Source organism: Aedes aegypti, chromosome 1, assembly GCF_002204515.2.
Source record: "Aedes aegypti strain LVP_AGWG chromosome 1, AaegL5.0 Primary Assembly, whole genome shotgun sequence".
In the NCBI taxonomy this organism is placed as follows: Eukaryota; Metazoa; Arthropoda; class Insecta; order Diptera; family Culicidae; genus Aedes; species Aedes aegypti.
In genome coordinates, this window is record NC_035107.1 from 89,812,917 (window position 1) to 89,832,160 (window position 19,244).

The 19,244-nt window shown below is 42.6% G+C and overlaps 1 protein-coding gene across 5 annotated transcripts in view; it reads left to right on the forward strand.

Moving 5' to 3' along the window:
• LOC5574988 (glutamate receptor ionotropic, kainate 2) overlaps positions 1 to 19,244 on the forward strand; it is a 605,301-nt gene that overhangs the window by 398,028 nt on the left and 188,029 nt on the right. For all 5 annotated transcript variants that reach the window (XR_002499922.1, XM_021841975.1, XM_021841984.1 and 2 more), the window contains one exon: positions 10,016 to 10,174. Coding sequence is in view for 4 of the 5 variants with exons in the window: in XM_021841975.1 (XP_021697667.1) it covers positions 10,016 to 10,174 (159 nt within the window). In the remaining variant the exon portion in view is untranslated. The remainder of the gene's footprint in view (positions 1 to 10,015; positions 10,175 to 19,244) is intronic.

The window sequence follows — 19,244 nt, forward strand, 5'->3', positions numbered from 1 at the left end:
GCTTGGAGGCTTCTGTAGATACCATGGTAAGGACATGTGTTGGGTCTTCTAATGAGACTTATATAAAAATTGGTGGTAGCTTTTGTTGTATCTCTTGTACAGATTTCTGTGAAGACCTGAATACAAACGTTTGTAGGTATTTTGGTTGAGAATTCTGTGAAGACGTTTGTAGAAACTTATTTGGAGACTTCTCGGAAGCCTGATGTTGAAAATTTTACTGAGGCTTATATTGAGAACTCTGTGGAATTGAGTATTACTACTGCAGTGAAAGTAAAAACTCTGTGATATTCATTTTGAAGGCTTCCATAAGATCTTTTAGAAAGTTTGTTAATATTTATGTAAGAGCTTTTGTGAATACTTCAACGAAGACCTCTATGGGGCCTTAGAAGTAAAAATATATCTTATAAAAAGATGTAGATTTATGTAAGAGATTTCTATAAAATCTTCCGTGAAGACTTGTATGGAGTCCTCAGCGAAGAGTTCTATGAAAACTTTTGTGGAGACTTCTGTGGAAACCTCTATGGATAGTTGTATGGTATCAATCTAAGCAGATTTCTATGGATGGTGTTCACTGTGAAAACCACTGAAGATAACTTCTGTGAACACTGTGCATATTTTTATGGAAAACTTTATGGAGGTTTATGGGAAGCTCTTCAGCGGAGACCACTACAAAGATTTCTATGGAAGATTTTTTGGAAATTTTGTGGCACCTTCTGTAACGACTTTTGTTGGGCTTCTGTGGAAATCTACATAACTTCTAAGGATATTTCTGTGGAGACAATTGTGGAGACTTCTGTGGAAACCTCTATGGACACTTGTATGGTAACAATCTATGCAGGCTTCTATGGATGGGGTTAACTGTGAAAACCCCTGCAGATAACTTCTGTGAACACTGTGAACATTTCTTTGGAAAAATCCATACGGACTTTTGGGGAACTCTGAAAAGACTTCAGCAGAGACCACTGTGGATGTTTCCATAAAAGGTTTTGTGGAAAATTTGGAGGTATCTTCTGTGAAGACTTTTGTTGGACTTCCGCGGAAATCTGTAATAAAGTTTTGTAATCATTTCAGTGGAGACATCTATGCAGATTTCAATACGTTTCAAGAGAATCACCAGCGCTTCAGAAGGATTCCCAGAGGTTTCCAAATGGAATCTCTAATCCAACGGATTCTCAAGAAGTTAAAAGTTCCCAGAGATTGCAGAACGGTTCTCTGGGTCTCTATAGTGGTTTTCAGTGGTGTTGGCGCGTTAACCCGTGGCCAACTCCGGTCGGGTCGGGGTGGACTGTATTACGGGGCGGATGAAAGAAAAAACACACCTATACTTTTCACCAGTGATGGAAAGTGGCGAACATTTCTTCTGAACTGGAACAAAAACAAAATCAAACGCTCCCGAGCGTCAGAGCGCTGGTTTACTCGCATCTGTCGGCTCCCCAGTAACTGAAGCTATAAGTGATTCGCGAACGTGTGCGGAGCTGTTCAGAGTCATATTGTGCTTTTGGGAAAAAAGCTGCTTCCCCTCCGGGAAGTTTCCAAGGGCTTTTGACTACAAACTAGTAGTTTACTGTCGATATGATGGTTACTCGCGAGTAAACGCTCCCGAGCTTGTTGCTACTTCTTTTGACATGTTCTCCCGAGCAGACGGGTGCAGACTTACTCACACCTAGCAGCCAGTTCCCGAGTTTGTCATGTTTGTTATGCGTTGGTACGCTCGTGAGCTGCTTCGTGATGCGAATTTTTCCAGCACTGCTTTTCACTCACTACTACACACTACACTGTATTTTCTCTGCACTTATTCTACTTTACTTTTCACTTCACTTGCACTTTCACTTTTCACTACGATATAATTTCCGCGACGGTTAAAACAAGACTGATTCGGTACGTGATTCCCTCCGTGTATATATACTCAAATTGAGTCCTTCTGGAACGTTCTACAACCAGCGCGACACGTGTTCTCGATGTGCGTGGAATATTCGAGACACACACGCTGTCGCTGTGGTGAGCACCATGATGATGACGATGATGACGGCGGGAATCGCTCAACGGCACTCGCGGATGACACTCACAGTCGTGGATGGAACTCACACTCTCAGCGGCGTCGTTAGGGTGGGACTCATCGGGGGCTTAGACTGTGTGAGTTCTGCATTTTGGTTGGTTTTGTGATTGTTGCTGTTCCTCTTGCTTATGCAGGTTGCGCTACGTTGGTTAACTATTTCTTCTCGAGGGTTTTCTGCACGTTCCGTACGGAACAAGTGGTTCTGCAGCTTTATTATCCAATCGGTTTCTAGAGGTTTCTAGAGGGATTAAAGTGATTCACAGATGTTATCAGAGGTTTTCAATAAATTCCTTGAAGTTCCGAAAAGATTCTTAAAGGTGTCTAAGACATAACCAAGTGGATTCCTGTTGACATTTGAAAGTTCTCCAATGGTTAACAGAGGTTCCCTGAGCGTGCTCTCTTCACTTGACGACCATTTGACATTATATTAGTGATATGATTTTTTTAAACTGCTGAAATTTCTTAATTTGTAGTTCCCAAGGGACTTAACAAAAATTTCCAAGTTTCTAAGAGTTCTTAAATGTTCAAAGATCCAGCACAAGATTCCTAGACGTTCATGGAGCTCTCAACGGTTTTCCAGAGGTTCCTAAAGAAGCCAATTAGTTTTTAGGAATGCCTCAAGGGTTTTTCTAGACCCTCAGTGATTTGCCACGGCTTTCTGGAAATCTCAAATTGGTGCCTGGAAATACCCAGTAGGTTCATAGAGATTCTCAAAATTTTTGCAGTAAATCTTCTGAAGGGCTCGAATAGGCATAATTATGGGTTTTCAGGAGTTTGTTATAGCCTTCCATACATTTCCAAGGGTTTGAGGGAAGTATTGCGAAACATTTATACGACGCAAGCTGAACCCGGGCTTCTCCAGAGAAGATACCCAATGGATTCCCAAGGAGTTATTAGAGGTTCCCAGAGTTATCGAAGATTTTCTAACAGTTCTCACAGGCTCCCAAGGGTACGCAAGGAATTCCTGAGTCATCCAGAGGTTCCTAAAGATTATATTAGGTATTAAAAGGCTTGTCAGGTATCTCTGAAAATATGTTATAAAATTTCTAATGTATTTGAAGGCAGCGTATCTCAAGATTCTGATGAACCATCAGTTCATTGGTACCTCTATAAGCTCTTAAGAGCAATCCTTAAGTCTTCATGAAAACCTCTTCTAAATCACTGGAAAAAATCCACGATCCAAATTTGATCCTTCAAAAATCCCATCGGAGATCTCTAATCGTTTTCGTGCAATAATAATAGGATAAATAAGCAGGAAACTGATAGCTAGTATATCAAGGTATATTAACCAACGGATATATTGCAGTGGTTGGCATGGATCATGCATTCCTTAAAATCTACTTACGAACTGAAAAGGACACCCCCTGAAGACCACTTCGAGCTTGTAAGAATCCCTCGAGTATTTTTGAATCTTTTGGAAACCACTGCAGACTCAGAAAAAATGTTTGAACATCATAAAAAAGTTTGAAAAATTCTTGTAATCTCTCGGTAACATCTTGAAAACGTCAGAAAGCCTTCTGAGTTCACCCTTGGGTAGTCCTCTAGCATCTACTAGCCCCTCTGAGAAACCTAACTTCCTAACTTCCGAAAAACTCTGCAAACTTTTGAAAATCTGAACAACCTGAACACTTCACTGCGACGGAAGAAAATACTAGATATAAAAGAAAAAAGAAGGAGACAAACAATTATAGAAATGGAAGAAGGGAAGGTAGACAACTCACTTCACAGATGAAAACAAATGAAGAAAAACCATATACGGAAGCAAAGATACGAAGAGAGTGATGGTCAGGAGAGAGTGGAAAGGGAAGAACAAGGAAAAATAAATAACAACACCAGAGGAAGAATTCAGAAGAACGTATAAGGAAAGTTGAGGAAAAGTACAGGAAAATTCTGGCACAATGGGTAGTGAAACCAAATACTGTTTGAAGCAACCGTGACCTGACAGGAACTGTGTCAGGTGAAAGTTCACTTCACCATGCTCCCTGTTTGCCCAGGTCAATACATGCCTCCTAACTTTCTCAGAAACAACCCATTCATGCTGCCACTTGACCAGCGAGCCGATTTCCTCACCTGTCTAGTGTCTTTCCGCTGATAACACTCGATGTCTTCTCCCAGGGTGATGCAAATCGGAATAATCCCGGTGATCACACATACTGCCTCCGACGATATCGTTATGTATATATGCGCATGCTACTCTCATGTCCATGAGCCAGAACGTGCTGTTGAGCTTGTAACTACGGTGTAGTAACGATATGCTCTTCGTTTTTGCTTCGATACCTTCTCTCCAGGACCATCTGAAATGCGTCTACCGTCGACTTTCCCTTCCGGAATTCTAACTGCCTTTCTGATAGTCCGTTCTCGCTCTCCGTACATTTAGCCACCCTGTTTAGGATGACCCGTTCCAAAAGTTTTCCCAGGATCTTCCATTTATCTGGGAAGTGATCTTCGGCCAGGCATTTCTGCATTACCTTCCGGAACGCTAGGATCATTATCATTTGCTTCTTCTTCTTCGTCGACATAAGGCGTCAGATCACGTTGGGAAGAGACCCTCGACAATAACCCTCAGCACACGTTTCAACCGGCATTGATGGACCCCTGCCTTTAACCATGACCACTCGATTGGCGTCAGTTGCTTGGCACAGCTTCTTGTAGCACTCAGGCATGCGCGTGTTTGAAAGCAGCTCTGGCTGTTTGAAATACGACCTTTTGCTCCTCTTTGGATTCTACGTTCTTTGTTCTCTGATAACGCCTCCTGGCTTTAAGGTAAGCAGCGCGGAGGGTGTTGAGTATGGCTCGTTTCACCAGTACGCAGGACGTCGGTCGTTGCGGGTCTCCTGTTCTCGTGGCATCGTTGTATGACATGCCCTTGTCATCGCTGTTGTCAGCCATACCGCGTTCAAGTTCGTTGCAAACTCATGCAATATGGGTATTTTCGGAACGGGCACAACGAGGGGATGACGAAAATCGATGTCCGACGCCATTTTGGAATCCAAGATGGCGACCTCTGGTTTAGAAAAATCGTTGGACTCATGAAATATGGGTATTTTCGGAACGGGCACGACGAGGGGATGACGAAAATCAATGTCCGATACCATTTTGGAATTTAAGATGGTGACCTCTGCTTTAGAAACATCGTTGCAAACTCATGCAATATGGGTATTTTCGGAACGGGCACTACGAGGGGATGACGAAAATCGATGTCCGACGCCATTTTGGAATCCAAGATGGCGACCTCTGGTTTGAAAAATCGTTGGAAACTCATGAAATATGGGTATTTTCAGAACGAGCATGACGAGGGGATGACGAAAATCGATGTCCGATGCCATTTTGGAATTCAAGATGGCGACCTCTGGTTTGGAAAAATCGTTCGAAACTCATATGCAATATGGGTATTTTCGGAATGAGCACTACGAGGGGACGACGAAAATCGATGTCCGACGCCATTTTGGAATCCAAGATGGCGACCTCTGGTTTGAAAAATCGTTGGAAACTCATGAAATATGGGTATTTTCAGAACGAGCATGACGAGGGGATGACGAAAATCGATGTCCGACGCCATTTTGAAATCCAAGATGGCGAACTACGTTTGGAGAAAAATGTTGACGAAAATCGATGTCTGACGTCATTTTTAAATTCAATTCACCAAAACATCAATTAACGAAGTCTGTTTTTACGCAAATTTAATTGACGTCACTTGTTTAACAAAGTAAATTCATAAATATCAACACAGATCAAGGATGTAACAAAATTATCTCTAGCGACAAACAACACGATATTTGAACGGTCTAAGGGGGCCGTCGCTCTAGCAGCAGCATGATTTGAACACCTCACCACGCGCGCATCGTACCGACATAAGGAGCATCCGATGCAATGTTTGTCGTGGGACAAAGAGTTTGTCGGATGTTGTTACAAGTAGCGATCAACTTGAATCATGGCGCATTCGCGCTATTATTTTTCGTTAGAACCATGCCCGAATTATTTTAGAATCCCTAACAATATATCCGAAGGGAAATCAACAGATAAAAATGGAACAATCCTCTGAATGATAAAACTATGGCTCGCGAACATTTAATCGCTAGCCTACTTGCAGAACGATGCATTAATCGCGGAACCTAGTTTGTTGTGATGTCTTAACGACAAAAGGTTAATCGTTGTTGCACGATAAGAACAACCGCGATGTATCGTAGATTTTTTCATGATCACTAGATTTCCATCCTTGACACAGATCAGTACATTGATCCATTTGCTTATATTAAGGCGAAGTATTGAAATTTATATTAAGGCCGTCATTGAAATTTGTACTGGGCATCGATGATTGTGGCCAATCCGTCTCACGATTGCGAATTAAAGAAAACCACGTGGTTTTAGACTGACTTGCTGAAAATGTATCAGCATACTTTCTGTATGTAAGCGCAAGCAGTAATACTTTTGTAAATCAATATTACTTAAGATGACTGAGTTTTATCACTTTGAAATTGCAATCTGACTACCAAAACAAATGACGGACTACTTAGCCTTAAAAGTTTAGATTTTATGCTATAAATAAGTAGCATCAATGTACAACTCCTAACGTTTGTAGATACTCAGGCCTATATATCATGGAGTCCTTGGAAATAAAAAAAAAACATCCACACAACTCAATACAACACTTCGTTTGCTAATATGGATAGTAAGAGGCCTTTGCAATATTGAAGAACTTCTATTGATGATTGGTTACGCTTGTATATCCTAATGCCCATATTCGATAGAGATCTTAGAGGACCAAAAAAATCCGCACATATTAATAAAACACACCGTTTACCCACAGGGTTAGGAGCTTTTGGAGTATTGGAAAACTAACTTCTAATCACTTATTATGACCGTAGATTCATAGGCCTTGGAGGACCAAAACATCCGTATAAATCAATAAAATATTCCGATGACTTCAATGAACGGTTAAGAGACTGTGCCATATTATAAAACTACCTATAGCCCTTTGATTACGTTTGTAGATTCAAATGCCTATATTCAATGAAGTCTTTGGCGGATCTAGGATATCGGTACAAATTATAACAATACTCATTTTCTGCTACATATAGTTAAGGGCCTGTGCCATATCAAAAAAGCATGTATTGATAATTGGTTACGCTTGTGGATCCTAAGACCTATATACGATATAGATCTTGCAGGACTTAGGACATCCACACAAATTAAAACAATACACTGTTTACTCACAGGAATGGTTAGGGGCCAGTGGAGTATTTGAAAACTAACCTCTATTATCTTATTTCGGTCGTAAATCCCAAGGCCTATATTCAATGGAGTTTTTAGAGGACCTAGGACATCCGCACAAATTATTAAAATACTCCGTTTACTCACATGTATGGTTAGGGGCCTGTGGAATATTTGAAAACTTACCTCTAATCTCATATATCGGTCGTAGATCCCAAGGCCTATATTCAATGAAGCCCTTGGAGGACCTAGGACATCTACACAAATTATTAAAATACTCCGTTTGCTCACATGGATGGTTAGGGGCCAATGGAGTATTCGAAAAGTAACCTCTAAACTCTTATTACGGTCGTAGATCTCAAGGCCTATATTCAATGGAGTCCTTGGAGGACCTAGGACATCCGCACAAATTATTACAATACGCTGTTTGCTCACATGGATGGTTAGGGGCCAATGGAGTATTTGAAAACTAACCTCTAATCTTTTATTTCGGTCGTACATCGCAAGGCCTATATTGATTGAAGTCCTTGAAGGACCTAGGACATCCGCACAAATTATTACAATACACCGTTTGCTCACATGGATGGTTAGGGGCCTGTGCCATATCAATAAAACATCAAAGGATCGCTAAATATTCCAGTACATTACAGGTATATGTTCCAGGAAGTTTTTGGATGAACTAGGACACCTGTTGTTCTCACTTAGTTACCAAAACATGGATCTGACAATACAAACGCTTCTTAAAAATATAACTATCTTCTAGGGTCCAGTATTGTGAGACATTCTTCTACATAGAAATGATAAATTGATCTCCGTTAACTCATGTTGAATCATATGCCCAAACTCCAAAGAGTTCTTGGAAGACCTTAACTTGCACACATTCCAGCCTGATTAAGAACCCAATGTATTAATGATATGTTAATGGTACTAAAAGAGCATATTTTTTCTAAATAATATAAATTAATTTCATACAAGTAGACTCCAAACGGCAAAACCTCGTTTTACGAACTAAGATCCCTTGATTTACGCACCCCCGATCTAGTTCGTAAATTGAGGTTACAGTGTATCGGCATTGTTTTGAAAAATCTTCATTTTAGTAAGTCGCCCTTCTAAGCCACTACCCTCGCTCGTCGTAATTAGTCGCCTTCGTGATCCCATGGTGGTATATTCAAGCATCGACGCCCTGGTAGGGTTGATAGGTTCAACTGAGCCTACTTCTACCAGTTAAGATGGTGAGTTTAGAACGTGCCAAGGTTTAACGGGACGGGGGCAACCGTACCATTAACCCACTCAGCGTTTCAGGGAGGTGTCATCCAACCTTACTAAGGGTGTAGAATAGTACGGCTGTAGTGTGGTCACGCATAGGAACCGTAGTCGTGTCCATGTTCTTATGCCGCCAGTCTTCTGCCAGGTGATGGGCTAAAGTTCTTTGAAAGCGGTACCAATCGCTTGTACGGAGGCGTGCTTGCAGACTTGTGGGTTTTTGTAGGAGTTCAACAGAGCCCTGCATTGAACCCCCATCACTTCATTGGCAACCTCTTCTTGGGCTGACTGGAAACAGATAAACTGGATCTAGGAACCGGTCAAGCCAACCGGGCCAACCTATGTTACTGGTTGGATGCCCTCATACGCCAATCTGCAAGAAAAGGTACAGACTGGGGTGTTTCAATTATAGTGGAATTCCCTGCTGAATTCGGCGTATAAAATACTGTCGAGTATCCTGTTTAACAGACTTAGACTGCTCGAGAAGTCCTTCGTCGGTGAGCATCAAGCTGGTTTTCTTGGAGGCCACTCGTCAACGGACCAGATCCTAGATTAATTCCGGGAGTACTTCTTGCAGACCCAGCATCTGTTTATTGATTTCCAGGCGGCGTACGATTCAATGAAATGAAATGAGCTGTTGCAGATAATGGCTAAACATGGTTTTCCAGTGAAACTAATTAGGCTGATGCGTGCTGCGCTGGAGTGTTTGAAATCAAGTGTTCAGATTGCAGACGAGGTGTCAACCTCGTTCGTGACATTAAACGGTTTGAAGCAGGGAAACGCCCTTTAGAGTTTACTGTTCAACATTGCACTCAAGGGAGCTTGGAAGATCTGGCTTGCAAAGAAACGACACTATCATTGGACGGTCGCACATGTTTCTTGACTATGCGGACGATATCAGCCTTGCAGGAATCGATCGCAGGTCAGTGGAGGAGGTCTTTGTGCCTCTGAAGAGGGAGACGCCTGACCATTGATTCTACCAAAACGAAGTACATGGTTGCAGGTGGATATATAGGTAGGCCTAGTGATGTTGATGCTGTGGTAGTGTTTGAGGGGAATGTGTTTGAGTTTGTTGAAGAATTTGTTTATCTTGGAACACTTTTGACATGTGACTGCAACATTTCCGCATGTTGCGGCCAGTTACGGACTACGTAACCAGCTTAGGTCCCGCAACTTGTAAACGGAAACAAAATTCGCCCTGTATAAAACATTGATTCTTCCGGTGGATCTCTATGGGCACGAAGCGAGGACGTTGGAAGAGGCAGATCGGAAATCCTTCGATATTGTCGAGCGTAAAGTGCTGCGGTGAATCACAAGTTATAAAGTGTAATAAAAAATAAATATTATAAAACGTTTGCCGTGCATTATTTTGTGAAGCTTGTTCAATCCCGACAACGATATTTCACTTTAAATTCCTTAGCACCTAATGCCAACCGCTCTGTTTAATCCTATTTCTTCCCTCTTTTCTTCGCTCCCAAAATTCAGGACCTGCACACCATCAGCCTGGACGAGTTCAAGTACGGTGGCACCAACATCACCGCCTTCCGGTTGGTTGATCCGGAAAATCCGGAAGTGGCGCAAGCCATCCACAACTGGACCGTGGGCGAGGCCCGGCTCGGCAAAAGAATTGATTTCAAAACAACGGTAAGTTCCCAGAGAGAGAAAGAGAGTTGGGATTCCTGGTGGGCATTTCAGCGGGCAGGAAAAGCAGAAAGGCAATGGGAATCTTTTGATTTACTTCCGATTTCTTTTTCCAATTTGCGCACTTGCTTTCGGGGGGCGATTTCCGTCCGGTTGGAGTGACTGTGAAAAACAACGGCGAAAAGGAATCGATTTGATTTTCTTCCGGTTTGTTGCTTGAGCTGAGGCAATAAGAGTGTTTACTGGATGATGGAAAACAGGCAAACTTGAAAGTGTTGATTGAGTTTAAATCAATAGCGTTTTGTTCAGTTTAGATGTTGTTATTGAATGGTCAAATAAATATCAGAGCCAAATTGCTTTGCAGCTCAAAGTAGACATGACATACACAGATGTTGTCATCAATGATCAGAGAGCTTGAATATTTTTTCATCATACTTGCAAAAATGGAAGATTTTTCCTCATGCTTCCCAAACTCCACTTATAATATTCTCACATAATCCAAAAGCTCTTTACCTTCAAGTAGACATGTCGCATTAAGAGGGGTTCCAATAAATTGGTCAGATGAAGTTAAATATCTAGGGCTCATGCTAGACAAAAAAAAATAACTTTCAAAAATCACATTGAGGGCCAAATGTTACAATTATGTAAAATGTCTCTATCCCCTTATTAACAGAAAATCGAAATTTTGTCTTAACAACAAGCTTTTGGTCTACAAACAAATTTTCATGCCAGCCATGTTGTATGCTGTACGACTATGAACTAGCTGTTGTAATATCAGATCGTATATATACCCAACTTTCATTCCATGTTTCCTCTCATTGCGGAAAACACCCCATCCGGCTTCTCATCTAATTAATTCTGTAAGAAAACTGCCACCAACTAAGATCATATATCACCCAATAACAGTGATTGAGCCAGTTATCGGATCCAACTCAACTCCAACTCCTGACCGTACATAAAGGAAACGGAATCCAATCACCGCTTCCGAATGAGCAAGTTTCATCAAGAATGTCACAAAAATTCCCACCAAAACCAAGAGCGGCATTCCCGCAATCTGCAGAAAACTATCAATTTCCCCTGCGCTCCTGAAGTTTCAGTAAAGAATCAGACGCCAATGTCAATCAGCATCATCCAGATACCACAACAGGTTCAGATCGAATCCCACCATAACCCCATTCCCATCCTTCAACCCATTGAATTACTCCAGGATAACACTGGATTTATGTCGGCTTTCCTATATAGTTCGGGGCAGCTCCTCGCTTTCCTCCGGAAACTGAGCAAAAAAAAATTGTCATGACAAGCCCGATAACTGCCCGAAATCCCGCTTTATGAGACCATTAATTTCCAGTTTAGTCCCGCTAAACCCGACAAGGGGTTCCATTTTTCACGTGCCGCTGTACAGTGGGCAAAAACTGGACGCGAAACCACAACTTTTTAGAAGTTGCTGATTAATATACAATAAAATACATATTTCTATGTAAACAAATCACTAGGAATCAATTGGCAATAGTCTCATCCTGTGCAGACTTTGGAAAGTGTTGCCCTTTCCCATAATGTATATTTCAATTTTTTTGCCAATAACAAATAAGACGTTTTATCGCTGACAAATCTGGGCCTTTGCTCGTAATCGCAATTTTGGGATCATTTAAATGGAGTAAGGGTTTGTGAGGAAAGAAGTGATTGTAATATCTTACACGCCTTTCAAGCATATAATCTTACTTTGTGAAGAGACGATGAGTGTTGGAAATCTCAAAAATTGTTTGACATACTTCATAGGTAGCCATTCACACATGGTTTGCAAACGGGTGGAAGTCGGGTGGAGTTTATGATGTACAGTTAACTCTCCCTTACTCGATATTCCGTATCTCGATATCGAGTTAGAGAACCATAGTAAAAGTTGGTTTTCATGGCTAACTCGATGGTCCCTTGGAACGCAGTTGCACTGCTTTTGAGTTCTGTAACTCGATACCTCCCTAACTCGATAGTCCCTTCAATATCGAGTAAGGGAGAGATGACTGTATTTAAATGCCATTGGCGTAAGTTACATGGAATATGGACACCAAAACAAATTTGGTTTTAATAGAATAGTATACCAACAAGAAACCTATCCCGATTGCGCCTTTGGCATGGAAAAATAAACATTTTAGACATACATTAATGTCAATTCTGTTATCTACCATCACAATAAATACTAAAAAATATTTTTGTGCAAATTCCAATTAGCTTGATATTATAATATACGTACAAAATTTCCCCTTTTAGAGCCCCTTCTGGCTACACCACTGGTCCATCACCTGAAAGGCTTTGGGGTTTTTCATATTTCGACATGTAGAATCTAACAAAAATAGTCCGGTTGAAAACCCCGTGTAACACCATCGTGACCGTCCCTTGTTAGCTACGCCACTCCCAAAGATTTTGCCTTTCTCCCTACATGGAACGGTTGGTACGGTTGTCCCCATTTCTTCCTCCACAGAATTTGAAAAATGGTGTAACTTACTTTCTTATTTGTAAACATTATAATGTACATGCTTCAGCAAAGTTGAAGATCATTATTTTTCAAGCAACTTTGCATGAAAATATGCATTTTCTCAAGTTATAAAAGTCGTTCATATATTACAATTGCAAAAAAAAAACTTGTTTGGCAAAGTTGCTTGAAATTGATTGATCGACAACTTTTCTGAAGCATGTATATTATAATTTCTACAAACAGTTAGTTACGCCATTTCTATGAAAATGTAGACCACCCTAATTTTCAATAATACCAATTAAGGGACCTTACTAATACAAACAACTTTGCAGACGACCGTTTTCGTCTAATGTTCCATTCTAAAGCTCAAAATGCATCTTTCCGCGTAAGAATGATTTCTGGACCACTGTGCAGGGGTTCTAGAAAGAATAACTTTACGATTACCTCGAGGGATCCTTCAAGAGTTTCCATCAGAAATTCTCCCAGGGATACCTTCAGGGAAATTGATAGATGAGTTACTGCAACGATTGTTTCAGGTGATCCTCGAGTGATTGGTTCTGTGTTTTCACAAATTCCTCTGGGGATGCCCTCTAAAGTTCATCTAAAAAAATTCCTGAGAATCCTCAATGAATTCTTCCAGGGATTCATCACAAATTACCCTAAGAATTCATACAGAATTTTTCCAGAAATTCCTGCAAGAACTCCTTTTCTGAATGTTTTTATGAGATCCCTGCATTGATTATTTAAGGAATGCCCTGTGGGACTCCTGGAGCAATTACTGAAGGAACCTCTTGAAAAATGTGGAGAAACCCTTGTAGTATGTATGGAAGAATTCCTAGTGTAATCCTTCGAGTAAACCCTACAAGAATCCCTTGAGCAATCCCTGGTTAAATTTCTGAGAAAGTTCTTAGAGAAATTTTTGCAGGAGTCTCTGGAGGGATACCCGAGGAAATCTGGAAACCCATGTGAAGATATGACTTATTTCCAGAAATATTTGCTTGAGGAATCTCTGGAGGAATCTCTGTAGTGATTTTCCCGCAATCAGCAATTTCTACAGAGATTCCCCAAGGGAAAACTCCTTGAGGAATCTCTGCAGAAAATTCTGATTACTTTTGAATGATTTCCGGATAAATTGCTGAAGGATTCCATGAAGAGTTAACTTGATAAATTGCTGAAAGGATCTCTGAAGGATTACCCTAAATTGCTGAATGAATCCCAGGAGGCATCTCTGGAGGAATCCCTGGAAGAATCCCTAGAGAAATTCCTGGAGTAATACCTTTCTTACTCGCCATACAATTTATTTTTAGTTTTCATACAAAAAATCTTATCATAGGGGGAGGGTGGATTGGAAAATGACCAAAATTGTCTTTCGTAATTAATGGACAGCCCTTAATTATTGACATTGAAGTCTATTATACTCTCATCAAGTGTCTTATTCAAAATAAGATCAATAAACATTTAACAAATTTAAGGCTCTGAAGAAGGTCCACTCCCGGACCGAAACGTAGGCGTATTAAATATAAGTAAGAAATGTTAGCTCACGTAGGGATGTCTTTCATAACGTATGGCTCATTTCATTCTACACGAAAAATTTTGTTTTTTACATGCTATATATAGTTTTCCATTAGTGTCATTTTTCAGCCAAACAGCATTTGACCAAATGGCGTTCGACCAAATTCTCGGAACCATCAGGAGAAACCGTTTCAAAAGGAATTTCCTGATGAGGCCATGGAGAAATCACTAGAAGAATTCCTGGAAAAGATTCTTGAAGAATCCTTGGAGAATTTTTTATAGAAATATTTCACTGGAGGAAACTATAAATGAATTATTAGAGGCATTCCTGGAGGAATTTCCTACGAGAATTCTTGTGGAGATTTTTCTTATTTAGATTATCCCAGATCCTTGGAGGAATTCCTAAATGAATATCTGGTGAAATCCCTAGTAGAGTTTACGGTGTTTGGTAAATGGCTGGGCATGGCGTACCATTGGTGCCTCGCATACCTGAAGGAATAAAATAGACCCCTCTGTGCGGTCCTTAGCCTCCTACCCAGCAACTCCTATCCCTACCTCTTCGCGGTACTGGCCGGGGTACTAGTAACCTTGGGGAAGATCGGGTAACCAACCCCCGGTAGGAGCTTTGGTCGTATGCTGACAGGGAAGGGGGGGTTTGCTTTTGCTTTTGCTGCTGCAAACCTGGAGCGTCTGTACTCCATGTTAGGAGCGGCTCACAACAGCATCTGTTCCCCATGTCAGGGGCGGCTGATCATCGTCCGAGTGCCAAAGAAAGACTCTAAGCTAAACTGCTCACTATGGCCCTCCGAACATTTAGGGGGAATGGTCCTCCGGAAATCTAGGGGGTTGGTGTCAGGCCCTGCAAGCCAGCCGTAAAAATATCAAGCAACGAATAATCAACGAGAGAATACGAACCGGGACAATCGGCGAAGACCACAGGGACGGAAAGGGACTAGCGATTAGAAGCTCGGTACGTGGAACTGTAAATCTCTCAACTTCATCGGGAGCACACGCATACTCGCCGACGTGCTGAAGAGCCGCGGATTCGGCATCGCAGCGCTGCAGGAAGTGTGTTGGAAGGGATCAATGGTGCGAATGTTCAGAGTTAACCATACCATCTACCAGAGCTGCGGCAACACACATGAGCTGGGAACAGCTTTTATAGTGATGGGTGATATGCAAAGGCGCGTGATCGGGTGGTGGCCGATCAATGAGAGAATGTGCAAGTTGAGGCCCAAAGGCCGGTTCTTCAACTTCAGCATAAGAAATTTGCACACTCCGGATGCACTGAAGACGCTTTTTACGTGCAGCTCGAAAGCGAGTACGACAGCTGCTCAAGCCACGACGTCAAAATCATCATAGAAGATCTAAACGCTCAGGTTGGCCAGGAGGAGGAGTTCAGACCGACTATTGGAAAGTTCAGTGCCCACCGGCTGACGAACGAAAACGGCTTACGACTAATTGATTCCGCCGCCTCCAAGAATATGTCCATTCGTAACACCTACTTCCAGCACATCCTTCCATACCGATACACCTGGAGATCACAACAACAGACAGAATCCAAAATCGACCACATTCTGATTGATGGACGGAACTTCTCTGATATTATCGACGTCAGAACCTATCGTGGCGTTAACATCGACTCTGACCTCTACCTGGTGATGGTCAAACTGCGCCTAAAACTCTCCATCATTCACAACGTACGGTTCCGACGGCCGCACCGATATGACCTAGAGCGGATTTAGCAACCGGATGTCGCAACGGCGTACGCGCTGCACCTCGAGGCTGCATTACCGGCAGAGGGTGAGCTGAATGAAACCCTTCATGAGGACTACTGGAGAACAGTAAAAGCAGCCATCAACAATGAAGCTGAGAGTAACGTCGGGTACGTGGGACAGAAAAATGTACGCAGCTTCTGGAGGCGGGCATTCATGCTGCAGCAAGGCACCCGGACGGAAACGGCAACAGCAGACCTGTCTCATTCGAGAGAAAAAATGCCGCCTGGAGGAGACTGCACGACCGGAGTGTGCCGGTCGCAAGAAACACGTAGGTTCTATCAGAAGCTCAACGCAACGGCTTCGTGTCGCGACCCGAGATGTGCAGGGATAAGGGTGGGAGCATCTTGACGGGCGAACGTGAGGTGATCGAAAGGTGGAATCAGCATTTCGATGAACACCTGAATGGCGCTGAGAGCACAGGCAATGAAGGACGGGACAACGGAGGAAATGCCTTCGTCAGTACTGCGGGCGATGGAAACCAACCAGCCCCCACTTTGAGGGAGGTTAAGGATGCCATTCACTATAGCTCAAGAACAATTAAGCTGCTGGTAAGGATGATATCGGAGCTGAACTCATAAAAATGGGCCCGGAGAGGCTGGCCATTTGTCTGCACTGGCTGATAGGCACAATCTCGGAAACAGAATAGCTACCGGCGAAGTGGAAGGAAGGGGTAATATGCCCCATATACTAGAAAGGCGAAAAGTCAGATTGTTAGAACTTCTGAGCGATCACCATTCTAAATGCGACCTACATAGTATTATCCCAGATCATCTTCCGTCGTCTGTCACCTGTAGTAAACGAGTTCATGGGAAGTTATCAAGCCGGCTTCGACAATGGACCAGATCTTTACTGTACGACAAATCCTCCAAAAATGTCGTGAATACCAGGTCCCAACACATCACCTATTCATCGATTTCAAGGCGACATACGATAGTATCAACCGCGTAGAGCTATAGAAAATCATGGACGAGAACAGCTTTCCCGGGAAGCTCACGAGACTGATAAGGGCGACGATGGAAGGTGTGCAAAATTGTGTGAAGATTTCAGGCGAACACTCCAGTTCGTTTAAATCCCGCCTGGGACTACGACAATGCGATGGATTCTCGTGCCTGTTGTTCAATAATGCGCTAGAAGGTGTTATCCGGAGAGCCAGATTTAATAGCTGGGGTACTATTTTTACGAGATCCAGTCAATTTGGTTTGCTTCGCATATGATATGGACATTGTCGACCGAACATTTTAAAAGGTGGCAGACCTGTACACCCGCCTGAAACGCGAGGCAGCAAAAGCTGGACTGGTGGTGAATGCGACCAAGACGAAGTACATGCTAGCTGGTGGGGTCGGGCGCGACAGGGCTCGCCTAGGTAGCAGTGTTACGATAGACAGGGATACGTTCGAGTTGGTCGACGAGTTCGTCTACCTTGGAACCTTGCTGACGGCTGACAATAACGTTAGCCATGAAATACGGAGGCGCATCATCAGTGGAAGTCGGGCCTACTATGGTCTCCACAAGAAGCTGCGGTCAAAAAAGATTCACGCCCGCACCAAATGTACCATGTACAAAACGCTCATAAGGGCGGCTGTCCTCTACCGACATGAAACGTGGACGATGCTCGAGGAGAACCTGCAAGCAATTGGAGTTTTCGAACGTCGGGTGCTTACGACGATCTTTGGCGGTGTGTAGGAAAACAGTGTGTGGCGGCGAAGGATGAACCATGAGCTCGCCCAACTCTACGGCGAACCCAGTATCCAGAAGGTGGCCAAAGCTGAATACGATGGGCTGGGCATGTTACAATAATGCCGAACAGCAACCCTGCAAAGATGGTGTTCGCTTCAGATTCGGTTGGTACAAGAAGGCGTGGAGCGCAACGAGCTAGGTGGGCGGATCAAGTGCGTATCGATTTGGCGAGCGTGGGGAGAACCGAAGATGGAGAGATGCGGCCACGAACTGAGTATTGTGGCGTGAAATTGTTGAAAAATATGCAAACTTTATTGCAATCTACTACGGATGACACGCAGACTTCGTCCTTTGGCGGAGAGGCATGTGTCAACCGCAAACAAAGATTTTTGACATCCCTGAGGTAATCAGGTAAGTCAGATGTGAAAATATAGTTTTAAATTAGTCCCAAAATGCTGCCTTGGGGAACACCAGCTCTTACGGAACTCTTTCAAACTTTGAGTTCTGATAATTAACCTGTAGTGTACAATTTGACAGAAACCTTTGGATTATTCTTACCGGTTTTGGGTCCATTTTTGCCTACTGTGCAGCACTGGTTGGAGTCCACCGCGTTGGGCTTTCCGGAGACGGAAGATCTCCTTTACCATTCGACGTAAAATTGCCAGCGAAAAAAAAAATAATATCAGACATGTTCCGGGGACTAGGACGACACGAGAATGTTGAAGGCATAATTCCGTTTCCGTGTCAGTAGTCCGCCTATCCCAGAGTGGAAGCATGTTTGGAGTTGGAACAACGTGGAAATAACTTTGTTCGACTGCCCTGCCGCACAACAAAAGTGATTTATTGACTGACGAGATATGTTTTATTTATTTTAGTTTGGCGTCCCCTTTTGCTGGGCGAGTTTCGTATACCAACAACGTTTGCCAATGTGCTTCTCAGAGTATTAGCTATCGGCAGGGTGGCGAGTGCCAATATTTTTGCTGACGTTGCGGGTGATGGGTTCAGGACCAACCCCCCCGTCGACTGCCTGAGATGTTTTGTGGGATAGCTCTGTAGTGCCCAATCGTAACACCTTGTACGTGAAAGGTGCTTGTGAATGAAGATACGAGGGTAACCAAGTTGGTGATGCGTGAATGGGATCCCGGTGGTATTTATGTAATTTCCTCCAAACCAGCAAGGTTGTCACTACATGAATTTTAATAGGATCTACCGTCATGACTTTATTAAACTTAGGGATCACTCAGGAATTACACGTTTGAAAAATTCGCATTATAGAAGGACTAAAGCTTCGGGGCCGTTCATAAATAACGTAAAACAATTTTTGCAGTTTTTTTGTAAGAAATGAAAATAATATTTGTCTGCTGCGTAAAAAATATAAACCCTTCCCCCCTCTAATTGATTAATGGATGGTCCCTTATGGAATTCCCAAGTAACAGTTTTAAGCTGTTTAGATGCTTATAACTACGCTAATTTAACGACGCTTTATAACTAATTCAAAACAGCCTTTGTTTGAACAAATGAACTATGTACTTGCAGCAGTACCTAAATCAAGCAAAACATGAATTATTAACGGAAGTCGAGTCTAGTACACGACACTGAAGACGGCCTTACAGTTGAGGTCGAAATACGCGTATCTTTC